The sequence below is a fragment of the Convolutriloba macropyga genome, unplaced genomic scaffold (assembly GCF_964194025.1).
Source record: "Convolutriloba macropyga unplaced genomic scaffold, txConMacr16.3 SCAFFOLD_4141, whole genome shotgun sequence".
In the NCBI taxonomy this organism is placed as follows: Eukaryota; Metazoa; Xenacoelomorpha; order Acoela; family Convolutidae; genus Convolutriloba; species Convolutriloba macropyga.
Genome location: NW_027450944.1, coordinates 4,307 through 23,221, shown reverse-complemented (window position 1 = coordinate 23,221; position 18,915 = coordinate 4,307). Strand labels below are relative to the sequence as shown.

At 30.2% G+C, this 18,915-nt stretch overlaps 1 protein-coding gene across 1 annotated transcript; it reads left to right on the top strand.

Moving 5' to 3' along the window:
• Nucleotides 1–537: 537 nt before the first annotated feature.
• LOC142356295 (uncharacterized) lies at nucleotides 538–18,129 on the top strand (the record flags this gene model as incomplete). The annotated part of the gene is made up of 5 exons (XM_075408235.1): nucleotides 538–598; nucleotides 2,366–2,583; nucleotides 16,944–17,085; nucleotides 17,387–17,493; nucleotides 17,850–18,129. Coding segments are annotated over exons 1-5 (808 nt in total), but the record flags the coding sequence as incomplete, so codon positions are not given.
• Nucleotides 18,130–18,915: the final 786 nt, after the last annotated feature.

Below are 18,915 nucleotides of genomic sequence, written 5' to 3'. Positions count from 1 at the left end.
ATCAAAAACCTTGAATGATTTTCGAGTATGAAAAATCGAGTATGTTGTACCGTGTCCCACGTTCATTAGCCAATCTCGCCCCTAAATTTTTTCATTATTCCAGGAATTGTTCTCGTTACGTTTAAGATTTATGTTTGCTTGAGAAAAGTTAGTCGAAAAGGTCATTTGTATTTAAGATCCGGTTTGTACGCGTGTGTGGGAACTTGTGATATTAAACGAATTTAGTTGAAAATTACTTCAAATTACTTCAAATGGAAATATTCGTCACATTTGTCCATGATTCCTGTTTTTGATCAAGCGTAGACAACAAAGTCGAAATTTTGTCACTGCTGTTAACGCCCACAGTCCCAATTGTCCTCATCGTAACTGTAGTTAATCAGTGTGTCAATTAAGTCATCTTAATCCTGTCTGTTGATTAAAAATAACGTCGGGCGAATTGCTCTCAAGTCGTTGACTTAGGCAGTACCCAGCTCGGGCTCAAAGACGCTAGCAATTGGGGGTGGTGGGCGGATTGGGGATTCGCATTGGGAGGGCTAGATGTTAGGGGGATCCAAACCATCAACTGGAGGAGAGTGGAATGAGAGTGTGTTGTTGTGGGGTGAGTGGGGGATGAGTGGATTGGTTTGAGTGAGCAGGTTCAAACTTTTTAGATTAAGAACCACCCGTCGCACCAAAAAATTTTCTCCTCGGAACATTTTTGGTTAATTGTAATCCTGGTAAGGCATAAAGCTTTAGGAGAACTTAGTGCCCTCTGGGCGTAACCTGTTTATTCTGTTTTTTCAGGACGAAGACTCAAATGAGTTGGACGAAAAACGGGTCCAGCAAAAATAGCATAGAAAAGATCACTGTACTAATATAAGTTCTACAAAATTTGTCTGAGAGCAACTAATTACATAACGTCCTTCCAACAGTAACTGTGTGCTTTACGAAAACAATAAGTAGTGAAAAAGTTAACATACCAATACTCAACAGAAAATTTATTTCCTGAATTGCTTCTCAAGTATTTCTTAATTAAACTCCAGCAATGAAATTTTAAGCTGAAAGAATGCTTAAAATCACAGACAATGGTTTAAATACTCACTAAAACATGTTACAAAGCTCATTTTTTCCCGTTACAAATAAAATATATTTTATGTTGTGGTGGATAAGACTGACGTTAAACATGAAATTGTGATAAAGTATTGTCACTTTTTTCCACTAAAATACTATACAATGTTAAAAACAGAAATCGGAATTTTTGAAACTAAACGCCTGACACCCTAAAGTTAGCCACCGTCTACTCTACTATAGTTCCATCAACATTTTCAACATTAGCTTAAGAATTGCACAAAAATAGCGACGCACATGAATACAATAATAGATAAGAGTAAGAGGCCCGTTATACGGAAATTTGATTTCGTTGTAAATTGCCAAAATCATTTCCATTATGAATAATCCATATTAAAAAAAAGAATGTCATGGAAGTGAAACACGAAGCTGAGTTTCGCTTAAATTTTTATAGTCGAGAACAAATTAAAAAGCACTAAAGACGGTACTTCAAAATATACGTGACCCTATAAAGTGCCCAAATTTCCCCAACAATTACCTCTAGATCATAATAGCTCACAAAAACAGAGTCGGTTTTTATGTATTGGCACCTTTTCAGCTTAAGTTCTCCCCCCAATTTTTTTCGATGTTTGTCACGCCCATAGAATAGAACACTAAGAATAGAACAGTGGTATTCTTGTTTTCTTTGTCTTGTTCTTCACTCTTTCCTTGTCGAATTTGACAAAATTATTTTCCCGGATGATGCAGAGGTATGTGAATTAACGATTTAAAAAAGAATTCAATTAACATGCACTTTTTAATCTCATTTTTATGCAAGGACAATTTTTAGGGATGATTCAGTATTATAAAGAGTCAAGTGGATTTTGAAGTACCATGTTGAAGTCTCTTATTTGATTTTTCCACAAACCCATGGGGAGGGGGGTAGCCATTCAAATAAAATACATGGTCGAGGACCCTTGTCGAGGTCAAGGCTAAGTCTTTTCATAGATAAAAATGAGTCAAGCTAAAAAGTCCCGCCAACATCTGCCCACAACTGTACCCTAAGGTTAACCAGGTTCGCTAAATTCGCGTAACCCGAGTACATTTTTTATTGTCTAACCGAATTCCAGGACACGTTTCATTGTCCAGCCAAATCAAGGGACGGTTATTTTAGTTCCAACCAAAGTCGAGAACACCACACAAAGTTCAAATACTTGTAATACCATAAATTTATGCAAGACAGTCTTTTCATGCCTTATATCGGCCGAGCACGGTCTTCTAATAGTTTCAGGTTTAGACCAGGGGCACTTATATTATCAAGCCTACTTGTTTGTTTCAGTATACATGCGTGAGGCATACATCACAATCCCAGATGAAGTGGAGGCAGTGGTCGGGGTGGACCGGGAGGTGACGATCCGGTGTCGTTTTGGAGGGTTCCAGCCCAAAGATGGAGATAGCATGCACTCCTGGTCAATCAGTTGGACCAAACAGGGAGGAGATTTCTCACTTCTGACCAACTTTGCCGGACAGATTTTTAGCAAAAATGAGGATAACAAAGTAAGCTTAGACAATGACTTAAATCGCCTCTGTATAAGGAGCGAACTTCATAAATTTCTTGAATACGATATTGACTTCTAATATTTCGAAGTATTGGAAAGAAAAGATTCATAGTGAAACAAATCTTACGTGAACCTTTCGCTGATTTTTTTCGTGCCCTCATCTGGGAGTGACATGGATTTGTCATTTCTTGAAGAGATGAACATTTTGGGAAAAGATCATGTCCTTCGTTTGAAACAAGTTGACTACATTTCGACAAAATCAACTCAAACTTAGCATTTTTTAAAAGGACTGTTCTTACCTTAAAAATGGCCAAGAACGGCCGAATCCTAAACATATCGGTCGAAATGATTTAATATTATTGGTTAAGAAGGTAAAACAAACAAGATGCATTGAAAGTGACTCAGAATCTCATGCAGACAGCTATGAAGTTGGAAAAAATAAAAAAAGAAATGATTCACAGTTAGTTTGAAAAAACTCTTTATAAACTCTTTTTTGTGTATAATAGTAATGTGTATATGGTGACCTCCGCAACATAGAGCCGCGATATGGTCACCATATACACATTACTCTATTTCCCTTTGTTTTTTTCCACTATATTTCCATTTTTCCGCACAAATAAAAATCTATCATTTTTTTTACTAAATTTAATAAATTTTGCTATTATTAATTGTAAAACCTAAATTCACCATTACTATCTCTAATACCTTTATCATCAAATGGATCAATAGCTATTTTATATTGTTCTTTAGTTTCTACATGATGTTTATTACTATCAATAGTATAATTAGTTACATATTTAGTTTTACCTTCATATATAGCATTAGTATAATCTTCAATTGTAATCTGTTTTTTAATAGTAGCTTTAGTTATACTTTTTAACTTTTTCTCTTCTTCTCTTTTAACAGTATTTTAACAATATGCTTTAGCTTTAAGGAAACATGCTTCTATAATAGTATCATTGGTAATTCATCCATCATCTTACTTAACTCATTATTATGTGAAATATCTTTTATCTTATCCATTTCCTTTTCTATAGTACTATCTAATGGAATATTTATGTTTTTAAATATACTATCTGTATCTGTGTAATGATAATTACAATCTAACTCTTTCTCAAAGTAATCATATATAGCTTTATACATGAATAGTTTAGCTTTTTCTAATATAACAAATCCAATATAATTAAACTTATCTAATTTAACATTACTTCTCGTTTTATGTACGGCTACTAGATCATCATCAAACTCTACAGCATATTTAAAACTAATATTTTCTACTAATTTAATATATCTATCTACATCATTAACTAACTCTACATCTTGTCTATTATATACATTCTCTATTGTTTTTCCATAGAAGGCATTATTCATTAACTTAAAGAATACATCCCCAAATTTATCACCCTCAGCTTAGCCTCCTTTCTTTTCTTAATATTAAACTCAATATAAGGCTTTAACCACTCACTCTTACTATACTCTAACTTTTGCTTAATTGTAATATCTTCCAACTTAAAACCATGATCTAAATACCAATCTAACATTTCTCCATCAATTACATAATCTACCTTATCCGTTAACTTTAACATTAACTTCTCATTAGGTTTATATCCTTTCTTTCTATTTACATTTTGATAATCTGTAAACTGAATAATGTTTGCCCTAGTCTTTTCAGGAAAGAATGGATATTTGTTTGCTTTCTGTTTCAACTCATCATTATACTTCATATCAATAGTGTAGATATAACCCTTAGTAGAGCTAGAGCTAGTATATATTATATCACATACTTTAATCTCACCAGTAGGTAAGGCTTGAACCATAGCAGAAGCATATAATGAATTGAAGTCTAACTATTTTAGATAATTCTATTTCCCAGTATACTCAGGATCTGTACCTTTATTCATACATTTTACATGACAATCACCTAATACTGAAGCTAAACCACCTCTAATACCATGTTGTATTGTATCATAAATATTAACTGTATTTTCTTTATAATACTTAAGTCTAACATTAGTATATTTCAACCCACACAACCAGGTTAACCCAGGAGTAGAATATGTGTAACATGGATCAATTTCATAATATTTTAAACACATAGCTCTAAATTTTTCAAATACATCAACTGATAACAATACATCTGTTTTAAGATAAAACATCATATAATCCTTTATTGTCTCACATTTAGTATATTTCCAACAATCAATTGCTTGCTTATATTCTTTATCTGTAATACCACTTTGTTTCAACTTAGAATAGAATGCTTCCTTAGGTGGTAATGTTGTTTCATGTAGTTTATCTATACTATCAAACCATTCATATGGGAATACACCTTTACGTCTTTCTAAGCCACATTTATTTAATGTTATACATTCTTCATTACTCAATGTTTTAATTATAACATCTAAGCTAAGTGGATGAGAGAACCTAAACATATCTAATGCTTTAGCATAACCCATATCAATACTAATATAATTCTCATCAGTTTTAGTTAATACTTTAAGTCTAACCTTCTTTGCTAGTTTAGTTATAAATAGATGATTATCATAATTAGAAGAATTAAATGCATACATTGGTACAAATGTGTTTTTAGCTTGGAGGTTACATTTGTTGTGAGCAGAACTTCTGAATTTACCATTTCGATGATCATGATCTCTAACGATGTCTTCACCCAAGTTCTCATTACAATAATAACATCTACTATATAACGGAGTAATAGTCTCTTCTTTCAATGGAATACTTATACTAAATATATCTTTAAATAATTTATTATAATAATCTACTCTTTCTACAAACCAATCAACTACTTTATCACCACAGTTACATTCATACTTATCTTCTAATATATCAGAATAGTCACTTTTTATATATAAACCACAAGCAATAGGAATGTGTTTACCATCTTTTATTATACATTCAAAATCATAATACATAGCAAATGGTACTCTGTTTTTATAATGGAACTTATCAAACTTTAGGTAATCATCTTTATGGAATGTTCTTCTTCCTACATGTTTCTGTGTATTACATAATTCTAAATGTTTATTTAATGCATCTTCTATTCTAAATGATACACAACATTTTAGATATGGATAACATTTATTATGATTAGATGATGTTCTTAATAGGAATGATACATCTTTACATAGGAAGTAATGATTATCCCAGTATAAAATATTACATCCTTTAGGATCATTATGATTAATTAATACAGGATTATTAGTTTTATTTTTATTTAGATTAAACACTTTAATTAATATTTAATCTTTATTTAGTTCTTGTATTTTCTTTAAGTGATAATAATCATATGGGGGTGTAACTCCTATTGGTAATTTTATCTCATTAATATATTCTGGTTTATTATAATTACTAACTCTACTGGGATTATGTGGCGCAGAATGTAGATAAGCAATTAGACACCATAGTAAACATTTATTATCAGTTTTAAGTATATTAGGTATATATCTAGATGTGAATGGTAACTCAGTATCACATCCACCACTTGGATAAAACCTGTGAATATACATTGTCCTCTTAACAAATCGTTGCATGCTCCATCCAGATTGATTCATTTCCTGTTCCTGCATTCTTGTCTCTAGTTCCCCATTCAATGAATCCAAGTCATGTGCGCCATTATATTGCCTAGTCATTAACCTAAAGGTGAATTCGTTTTCTTCTAGTTTATCATCCGTAGGTTTTGTATACTTAACTACATCAAAGGTGTTAAACTTAATATGGGGATGTATGTTATGCAATGACTCCAGTATATTTAAGAATTTAGGATCTTCATAACTAATACTAGTTATTATTATTTGATTATGATTCATGTTATGATCTAATCCTAACTCATTAACTTTATCTCGCCACTTCTTATCAACAAGTTTTTCTGATTAACATTTTCCTTATGTTCATCTGATTCATTGATTTCATTTTTATTGTTATATCTATTATTACATATATTACAATATTCTTCAGTTACATTCTTCTCTATATCCTTATCCTTATCCTTATCCTTTCCCTCTACATTATCTAGATGCATCTTTGTTTTTAAATGTTGGTCAACACTATATTGACTCAGACTTGTCTTACATATCACACAATCAAACTTACTTCTATTCCTTACTATTTCCCCAGTAACCAATCTTACATTATTCCTATGTTTTAATGTTGTTACATGTTTATTATAAGCAGTATTATTATCAAGATACATATCACAACTATCACAAAACTTTAATCCTTCTTCAGGATACTGCTCATCCAATTTTAGTTCTATATCCTCATTAGTAACTTTTATTACATCCTCATTAGCACTCTCAATAATTTTATTTCTATTATACATTTGCTCATTCTTTTTATGTTTAAGTGATTGAATGTGTCTGTTATAATTCTTTCGAGTCATCTCTTCATCGCATTCTTCACATTTATTCCTATTTGTTTTAGGCTTTTGAACATAGACAAAATCATCAAATGAGTCTAAATCTGAGTCCTTATCTTTATCAGAATCTACATCTTTATCAGAATCTACATCGTTATCTTTATCCTTATCCTTATCATAACCTAAATCCTTATTGGTGTAACCACTTCGTGGATCTAAATCTGGATAATTTTTTGCTTCTGCCTTTCGCAATGACTCACACATATCTTCATCTCTTTGTTTTAATTTTGCATCCTGTTTATCATACGACTCCTTTATTTCTTCATTTACACGATTAAACCTTCTGATTGATTCTAAAGATTTTTCTAATTCTATCTTTTGTCTTTCCTTTTCTACTGGTTTGATTTCTTCCCTTGGTTTGTTTTTTTTTAACATTTGGACCGCCATACTAGAAGCACTCGATTGGACTTATCCATGAGATTGGACTTGTCACTTCCAAATTGGACTTGTCCATGAGATTGAGCCGGTTCACTCTTCGAATGAATGTAACCGGTATAATCTTGTTGATTCATTTTATATGCAAAATTGTGAAATAATATTATATATAGCTTTTCAATACTATAAAAATGATTAGTACCAAATGTGATAAATGTAAAAATAAAGCTTGGTGTTGGAGTTGTGATGAGTGTCAAAGTAAACCATTCCAATGTTTTTTATGTAATAAGATTATAACATATAAGGACAGACATAATCATTTGCAAGTGCACTTTAATAATCCCAATCAATATTTAGTATGCAGAATGTGTAAAGTAAATAAACACATCTCTCAGTATAGATTTGAACATTTCTATTGTAGGTTATGCATATGTCTCCATAGATATAGGTTTCATCATACAAAAGAAAGATTCTTAGAACATGCAAAGAAATATAATATCAGCGAATCTGGTTTCCAGATGCACAAAGTGGTTTCACCAATCAGCGAAGCTGGTTCCCAGATTGAAGTAAAGCTATAATTAATTATAGTAAGTTTTTCACCCCAAAGAAAATGTTGCTGATGTTTCCGCTTTTTATTATGTTGATACTTATTATTATAATTGTTTATTGGAATTATGATAAATATTCTGATTTAAAGAAGAGATTCAAAGGATATAGGAATATTGTACCAGAACCATTTGAAATTAAAAAACATAACTTTATTATTTATGGTCCATCTAATTCTGGTAAAACAACTTTTATAAAAGATTATTGTGGTTTGTATGAGACTATTAATGTATTCTGTATTGATGGTAGTGAGTGGAAAGCATATAATTTATATGGCATTGATGATTTAAAATTACTAGATAATTTAGATAGTTTTGCTAATAGTCTTATTATATTTGATGATATGGGAGAAATCATTAGATTACCAGCTATAGACTCATTGTACTCTAAAGGTAGACATCACAATATTAATATAATATGAGTAGGTCATACTGTAACAGATTTAAATACAAAAGCAAGAGATAATACCCCAGCTATATATATATATATATATTACTTTAAATAGTTCACAACACTTCTTTGAAAGAGTACAAGAGAAGTTTAAAATTGATTCTAATCTATATAGATTTAAACATTATAACTATGGTGTAATAAATTATAATACTATCAGTGACTATTATATTGTATTAGATAAAGATAAAAATGTTGTATATGATTCTAGGATAGGTGATATTGATATTGAGAAGTATTTTGATTATACAGAGTTTAAGGAAAAGGAATATAATACACTAAGTAGTTATTTAACAGATAGAATGGTAGAACCAACACATATTTAACCAAAAGAGTTAATGTTCTATTTTGAAGAATCTTTAGAGTTTAAGGGAATACATAAATCAATTAATTTATATAAAATATGTACAAATATAAAAAATGTACTTAGTGAGATACACAGTGGCTATTATGCTATTGCTGGCATGGTTACTATGGTAGGATTTGGTTATTCTTACTTTCAAAAACATGGTAATAAAAATGATAATAATTTTAATGGTATAGATAAAATGAATATAGATAAAGCAAAAATTAAATTAAAAAATGGTAAGAATATGACAATAGGTTATGGTTTGATTGATAAAAGCAATTATAATCTCAATCATCCATTCAATATAGTATGTGTGTTAGCTAGCTGCCTTGTAAGTATTTATGCAACTCATAATCATATTAATTCTATATCTAAAAATGAGAGTAATATGTAGAGAATGTAATAATGAAATTGATACTAGTAGTGGTTATCCAGAACATGAACTAATGGATCATTATAATATTTTTCATAAAAATTTAATGGTAAGATGCACGAAATGTATGCAAAGAATATATAGTGGTTATCATTTTAGGGATGGACGTATAGATAATCGTACAGGCCTTATATCATCAGTACATAGTTATATTGACTATATCAATATTTATAATAATGATAGTAATGATAATATTGATATCAATAAAGATGATAAAAATGATTTAAATAATGTTTTAAATGAACTGAAAGATAATATTAAAGAAGATTTAAAAGAATATATTAGGACCAATTTAAAACAAGAGCTCATTAAAGAATTAAAAGTAGAGATTAAAAATGAAATAAAAAAAGAAGTTAAAAATGAAATAGAAGGAGGTGCTATAAATAATTTAAAGACTGATGTTAATATTAAGAATCCATCTAAGCAAATTAAATCAACTAGGACTTGTTGTTTTTGCAAAATTGAAAAGAATAAACGTTGTTTTTATAAGACTGGAGGTTTATGTAAAGAGTGTTCCTCTGAAAGGGTTCAATATAAATTAGAAAGATAATTTTTAATGAAAAATTAATTATAAGCCGTATATTTATGAGATAATTCTCTCAATTATACCTTTTAGTTTGTTAATTACAAAATTACACAGAATAACACAGAATAACAAGGATAACTAGAATTATGGATTGAATTAGAATCTTAGTAATTCTGGACGAGTGCAGAATTACTAAGATTCTAATTTAATCCATAATTCTAGTTATCCTTGTTATTCTGTGTTATTCTGTGTAATTTTGTAATTAACAAACTAAAAAGTATAATTGAGAGAATTATCTCACAAATATATGGCTTATAATTAATTTATCATTAAAAATTATCTTTCTAATTTATATGTGGTCTCTTCATATGTTTTCTAAGGGAAGACCTATTTAGAAAAATGTTACACAATTGACATTGAACCTTTTCAGAGGAACACTATTTACATAAACCTCAGGTCTTACAAAAACAATCTTTATTCTTTTCAATTTTGCAAAAACAACAAGTCCTAGTTGATTTAATTTGCTTAGATGGATTCTTAATATCAACATCAGTCTTTAAATTTTTTATAGCACCTCCTTCTATTTCATTTTTAACTTCTTTTTTTATTTCATTTTTAATCTCTAGTTTTAATTCATTAATGATCTCTTGTTTTAAATTGGTCCTAATATATTCTTTTAAATCTTCTTTAATTTTATCTTTCAGTTCATCTAAAACATTATTTAAATCATTTTTATCATCTTTATTGATATCAATAATATCATTACTATCATTATCATAAATATTGATATAGTCAATATAAGTATGTACTGATGTTATAAGGCCTGTACGATTATCTATACATCTATCCTTAAAATGACAACCACTATATATTCTTTGCATACATTTCGTGCATCTTACCATTAAATTTTTATGAAAAATTTTATAATGATCCATTAGTTCATGTTCTGGATAACCACTACTAGTATCAATTTCATTATTACATTCTCTACATATTACTCTCATTTATAGATATAGAATTAATATGATTATGAGTTGCATAAATACTTACAAGGCAACTAGCTAACCCACATACTATATTGAATGGATGATTGAGATTATAATTGCATTTATCAATCAAACCATAACCTATTGTCATATTCTTACCATTTTTTAATTTAATTTTTGCTTTGCCTATATTCATTATAACTATACCATTAAAATTATTATCATTATTATTACCATGTTTTTGAAAGTAAGAATAACCAAATCCTACCATAGTAACCATGCCAGCAAAAACATAATAGCCACTATGTATCTCACTATGTACATTTTTTATAATTGTATATATTTTATATAAATTAATTGATTTATGTATTCCCTTAAACTGTAAATATTCTTCAAAATAGAACATTAACTCTTTTGGTTTATTATGTGTTGGTTCTATCATTCTATCTGTTAAATAACTACTTAGTATATTATATTCCTTTTCGTTAAACTGTATAATCAACATACTTCTCAATATCATGATCACCTATCCTAGAATCATATACAACATTTTCATCTTTATTTAATACAATATAATAGTCACTAATAGTATTATAATTTATTACACCATAGTTATAATGTTTAAATCTATATAGATTAGAATCAATTTTAAACTTCTCTTGTACTCTTTCAAAGAATTGTTGTGAACTATTTAAAGTAATATATATAGCTGGGGTATTATCTCTTGCTTTTGTATTTAAATCTGTTACAGTATGACCTACACATATTATATTAATATTGTGATGTCTACCTTTAGAATACAATGAGTCTATAGCTGGTAATCTAATGTTTTCTCCCATATCATCAAATATAATAAGACTATTAGCAAAACTATCAAAATTATCTAATAATTTTAAATCATCAATGCCATATACATTATATCCTTTCCACTCACTAACATCAATACAGAATACATTAACAGTCTCATACAAACCACAATAATCTTTTATAAAGTTGTTTTACCAGAATTAGATGGACCATAAATAATAAAGTTATGTTTTTTAATTTCAAATGGTTCTGGTACAATATTCCTATATCCTTTGAATCTCTTCCTTAAATCAGAATATTTATCATAATTCCAATAAACAATTATTATAATAAGTATCAACATAATAAAAAGCGGAAACATCAGCAACATTTTATTTGGGGTGAAAAACTTATTATAATTAGTTATAGCTTTACTTCAATCTGGGAACCAGCTTCGCTGATTGGTGAAACCACTTTGTGGATCTGGAAACCAGCTTCGCTGATATTATATTTCTTTGCATGTTCTAAGAATCTTTCTTTTGTATGATGAAACCTATATCTATGGAGATATATGCATAACCTACAATAGAAAAGTTTAAATCTATACTGAGAGATGTGGTTATTTACTTTACACATTCTGCATACAAAAAATTGATTGGGATTATTAAAGTGCACTTGCAAATGATTATGTCTGTCTCTATATGTTATAATCTTATTACGTACAGAACATTGGAATGGTTTACTTTGACACTCATCACAACTCCAACACCAAGCCTTATTTTTACATTTATCATTTTTTGTACCATCATATTTGTACATTTGGTTTTATATTTGTACATTTGGTACTAATCATTTTTATAAAATTGAAAAGCTATATATAATATTATTTCAAAGTTTTGCATATAAAATTGAATCAACAAGATTATACCGGTTACATTCATTCCACGAGTGAACAAGCTCAATCTCATGGACAAGTCCAATTTGGAAGTGGACAAGTCCAATCTCATGGACAAGTCCAATCGAGTGCTTCTAGTATGGCGGTCCAAATGTTAAAAAATAAAAACAAACCAAGGGAAGAAATCAAACCAGTAGATAAGGAAAGACAAAAGATAGAATTAGAAAAATCTTTAGAATCAATCAGAAGGTTTAATCGTGTAAATGAAGAAATAAAGGAGTCGTATGATAAACAGGATGCAAAATTAAAACAAAGAGAAGAAGATATGTGTGAGTCATTGCGAAAGGCAGAAGCAAAATATTATCCAGACTTAGATCCACGAAGTGGTTACACCAATAAGGATTTAGGTTATGATAAGGATAAGGATAAAGATAACGATGTAGATTCTGATAAAGATGTAGATTCTGATAAAGATAAGGACTCAGATTTAGACTCATTTGATGATTTTGTCTATGTTCAAAAGCCTAAAACAAATAGGATTAGATGTGAAGAATGTGATGAAGAGATGACTCGAAAAAATTATAACAGACACATTCAATCACTTAAACATAAAAAGAATGAGCGAATGTATAATAGAAATAAAATTATTGAGAGTGCTAATGAGGATGGAATAAAAGTTACTAATGAGGATATAGAACAAAAATTGGAGGAGCAGTATCCTGAAGAAGGAATAGAGTTTTGTTATAGTTGTGATATGTATCTTGATAATCATACTGCTTATAATAAACATGTAACAACATTAAAACATAGGAATAATCGAAGATTGGTTACTGGGGAAATAGTAAGGAATGGAAGTAAGTTTGATTGTGATATGTAAGACAAGTCTGAGTTAATATAGTGTTGACCAACATTTAAAAACAAAGATGCATCTAGATAATGTAGAGGGAAAGGATAAGAATAAGGATAAGGATATAGATAAGAATATAACTGAAGGATTTTGCAATATATGTAATAATAGATATAACAATAAAAATGAACACATTGAATCAGATGAACATAAGGAAAATGTTAATCAGAAAAAACTTGTTGATAAGAAGTGGCCAGATAAAGTTAATGAGTTAGGATTAGATCATAACATGATGCATAATCAAATAATAATAACTAGTAGTAGTTATGAAGATCCTAAATTCTTAAATGTACTGGAGTCATTGCATAACATACATCCCCATATTAGGTTTAACACCTTTGATGTAGTTAAGTATACAAAACCTACGGATGATAAACTAGAAGAAAACGAATTCACCTTTAGGTTATTGACTAGGCAAAATAATGGTGCACATGACTTGAATTTATTGAATGGGGAACTAGAGACAAGAAGGCAGGAACAGGAAATGAATCAATCTGGATGGAGCATGCAACGATTTGTTAAGAGGACAATGTATATTCACTGGTTTTATCCAAGTGGTGGATGTGATACTGAGTTACCATTCACATCTAGATATATACTTAATATACATAATACTGATAATAAATGTTTACTATGGTGTCTAATTGCTTATCTTTATTCTGCGCCACATAATCCCAGTAGAGTTAGTAATTATAATAAACCAGAATATATTAATGAGATAAAATTACCAATAGGAGTTACACCCCCATATGATTATTATCACTTAAAGAAAATACAAGAACTAAATAAAGATAAAATATTATTTAATGTGTTTAATCTAAATAAAAATAAAACTATTAATCCTGTATTAATTAATCATAATGATCCTAAAGGATGTAATATTTTATACTGGGATAATCATTACTTCCTATGTAAAGATGTATCATTCCTATTAAGAACATCATCTAATCAAAATAAATGTTATCCATGTCTGAAATGTTGTGTATCATTTAGAACAGAAGATGCATTAAATAAACATTTAGAATTATGTAATTCACAGAAGCATGTAGGAGGAAGAACATTCCATAAAGATGATTACCTAAAGTTTGATAAGTTCCATTATAAAAACAGAGTACCATTTGCTATGTATTATGATTTTGAATGTATAATAAAAGATGGTAAACACATTCCTATTGCTTGTGGTTTATATATAAAAAGTGACTATCCTGATATAGTAGAAGATAAGTATGAATGTAACTGTGGTGATAAAGTAGTTGATTGGTTTGTAGAAAGAGTAGATTATTATAATAAATTATTTAAAGATATATTTAGTATAAGTATTCCATTGAAAGAAGAGACTATTACTCCGTTATATAGTAGATGTTATTATTGTAATGAGAACTTGGGTGAAGACATCGTTCGAGATCATGATCATATAAATGGTAAATTCAGAGGTTATGCTCACAACAAATGTAACCTCGAAGCTAAAAACACATTTGTACCAATGTATGCATTTAATTCTTCTAATTATGATAATCATCTATTTTTTAACTAAACTAGCAAAGAAGGTTAGAATTAAGGTATTAACTAAAACTGATGAGAATTATATTAGTATTGATATGGTTTATGCTAAAGCATTAGATATGTTTAGGTTCTCTCATCCACTTAGCTTAAATGTTATAAGTAAAACATTGAGTAATGAAGAATGTATAACATTAAATAAATGTGGCTTAGAAAGACGTAAAGGTATATTCTCATATGAATGGTTTGATAGTATAGATAAACTACATGAAACAACATTACCACCTAAGGAAGCATTCTATTCTAAGTTGAAACAAATTGGTATTACAGATAAAGAATATAAGCAAGCAATTGATTGTTGGAAATATACTAATTGTGAGATAATAAAGGATTATATGATGTTATATCTTAAAACAGATGTATTGTTATCAGTTGATGTATTTGAGAAATTTAGAGCTATGTGTTTAGAATATTATGAAATAGATCCATGTTACACATATTCTACTCCTGGGTTAACCTGGTTTTGTGGGTTGAAATATACTAATGTTAGACTTAAGTATTATAAAGAAAATACAGTTAATATTTATGATACAATACAACATGGTATTAGAGGTGGTTTAGCTTCAGTATTAGGTTATTGTCATGTAAAATGTATAAATGAAGGTATAGATCCTGAGTATACTGGGAAAGAGAATTATCTAAAATAGTTAGTCTTCAATTCATTATATGCTTCTGCTATGGTTCAATCCTTACCTACTGGTGAGATTAAAGTATGTGATATAATATATACTAGCTCTAGCCTTACTAAGGGTTATATCTATACTATTGATATAAAATATAATGATGAGTTGAAACAGAAAGCAAAGAAATATCCATTCTTTCCTGAAAAGACTAGGGCAAACATTAATCAGTTTACAGATTATCAAAATGTAAATAAAAAGAAAGGATATAAACCTAATGAGAAGTTAATGTTAAAGTTAACGGATAAGGTAGATTATGTAATTGATGGAGAGATGTTAGATTGGTATTTAGATCATGGTTTGAAATTGGAAGATATTACAATTAAGCAAAAGTTAGAGTATAGTAAGAGTGAGTGGTTAAAGCCTTATATTGAGTTTAATACTAAGAAAAGAAAGGAGGCTAAAGCTGAGGGTGATAAATTTGGGTATGTATTCTTTAAGTTAATGAATAATGCCTTCTATGGAAAAACAATAGAGAATGTATATAATAGACAAGATGTAGAGTTAGTTAATGATGTAGATAGATATATTAAATTAGTAGAAAATATTAGTTTTAAATATGCTGTAGAGTTTGATGATGATCTAGTAGCCGTACATAAAACGAGAGGTAATGTTAAATTAGATAAGTTTAATTATATTAGATTTGTTATATTAGAAAAAGCTAAACTATTCATGTATAAAGCTATATATGATTACTTTGAGAAAGAGTTAGATTGTAGTTATCATTACACAGTAACAATATAAAATAGCTATTGATCCATTTGATGATAAAGGTATTAGAGATTGTAATGGTGAATTCAGGTTTTACAATTAATAATAGCAAAATTCAGTAAATTTATTAAAAAAATGATAGATTTTTATTTGTGCGGAAAAATGGAAATATAGTGGAAAAAAACAAAGGGAAATAGAGTAATGTGTATATGGTGACCATATCGCGGCTCTATGTTGCGGAGGTCACCATATACACATTACTTATAATTAAAAAGCAAAACGCCTAACGAACATTTTGAATGGATGTTTTTTCCTTCAGGTTATATTATTCAACATGACAAATACAGCAAACAGTAGCCTGAAAAGTTAACTGTTCAAAATAAAAGACTCCTAGCTGTAGATGTAGGACCTTTTAAAAAGAAACTATCATTTCTCATCCAGTCCCCCAGAATTTTTGCTTACATCGCTCTCTCAATTTTTGATAAATGCCATGTCATTGGTAAATTTTAAATAAAGACTAATTTTAAGTGCAAGATATATCAGTGTGGCTATTTGTTCAGTGCATGAACATGCAGCTTCTATGCTCGACTGAAAACTATAACAAACGCTGGGCTGGAACTGTGCGCGGACGCACAATGACAATCCTGCTTGTTCTGTTTCAGTACACGTTCGTGAACATGTCTGATGGTTCTGGGGAGTGTTCAATGAAGATTGCCAACTTGAGCCAAGAGGACCAGGGCTACTACCAGATCCAGATTCAGTACAAGGAACAACTCACCAAACGGGTCTACCTATTTATGACAGGTGCCTGTGCTCAAAACTAGTCCTGGGACAAACAGCTCTACGGGGGGGGGGGGGGGGTATTACAGAAAACTATTAATACATTTAAGATTTGCAATTTAGAATAAAGCCACGATCTTTTTCAAAATCATCGAAAATTATTTGAACCGAATCAGAGTCTGATATAAGCTCTGATTTTCGTGTTAAGAGTTTGATACAGACAACTATAAATATGTGGGTGCCGTTTTGAATTCATAATCTTTTTTCGTAGAAAATGTTGACATATGATAGTGCGACTAATTCTGAACTCGGTTTATCATTTTAGAGCCAGCTGCTCCAACAGCAGTAGTGATGAACACGACAGCTGTCAAAGTGGTTCAGAATGAGCCCAGTGTCCTCATCAACTGCTTCGTGTTTGGCGCCCACCCCAAGGTAGTTATTTCTATTTCCACAACTTCGTTAATTAAAAAGTACTCGTCAAAGAGGAGTCATAATAGCTGTTTTTGTCATTTTTCAAAATATTCAATACTGTTTCCAACCAAAACTACCGTGAAACTTCCAATAATTCTAAAATGACCAAATATGTTTTAGAAATGAACTAAATATTTTTTATAAGTTATCAAAATCAACTTCGGAAAACTGATTTTCGATTGGAGTTTTCTCTCAGAAGGATGCAGATTGAAACCTTTAGAGAATGTTCAAATAATTGCAGGAGAAAAGAGTTTATGGTTGTTTTTAGGCGTTTTTTTATTTTTGGGCGTCATTAGGAGCAAAATAAATCTTTTAAGGTTAAAAATGTGTTGTGGCTGCACAAATACTTCAACATGTCGGACCACCTACCCCCAGAGCCTCTCTTCAGAGAAGGGACAGACAGCGGGAGTAGCAACACACACAAAGAGAGATCTGCCATGAAGAGATACGTGATGACTAAAGTGAATAGCGGGAGACACTTTGAACACTTCACTCTGAAACTGTTGAATGTTCAGAGACAGGATTCAGGGAAGTACTTTTGTCAGGCTGACAATGGACATGGTGCTACTACTGGAGACATGGATGTCAGAGTCAGGAGTAAGCAGCTTCCGCTTTATTTCGTTTCCCTCTTTTTTAACATAGAAATGCACCTTATTATGGCCGCATAATTTTTTAATGAAAAATTTTCCGTCACGTTTTTATGCAGGCAATTAGAAAATTTTTCGAGCAGATGTCAAATTAAATTGTTCGTTATGATCGTTGTCTTTGAAAAGTAGACATCGGAAAGCAAAAGCACTTCAAAATTTGCGGAATCTGCGCTCTTAACCGGGGGCGTAGCCCCGTGGTGTAGGCATTGGAATTAGAGAAATGCAATCAGGAATACGAAGAAGGTTGGTGGTTCGAACCCCAGTTGAGAAAAAGTCTTGTCATGTTGATCGATTAGAAAAAAGTACATAAGTCGGATGGCAATTAGAGATCGAATGACATAATTCTTTTTTGCACTGTAAAATTATGCACTGTCTATTTTCTCCGATAAACATCATTGATAACCAGTAGTACCATTAGCATTGACGATTTCCGAAAAGTCGAAAAATTAATTAAAAAGTTGTTTTTTTTTTTAAAAAAAAGGATTTTGAGCCTTTGAGCGCGTTCGGGATCTATTCTGTTTTGCCCCCCCCCCCCAAGCTTAGTGAGCTTATATTGTTTACGCCCCCGCGTGCACGTGCTATTTTTTACATAGTAACGTGCTATATAACAACATATAATTAGTAACTGGGGGCATAAAAACAATGGGGGCCCGAAACAGAATATATCCATTTTCTGACAGTTTTGCTGCTTCCTAATTGTGAAATTATGATGAAGTGTTGTTATTTGATAACAGCT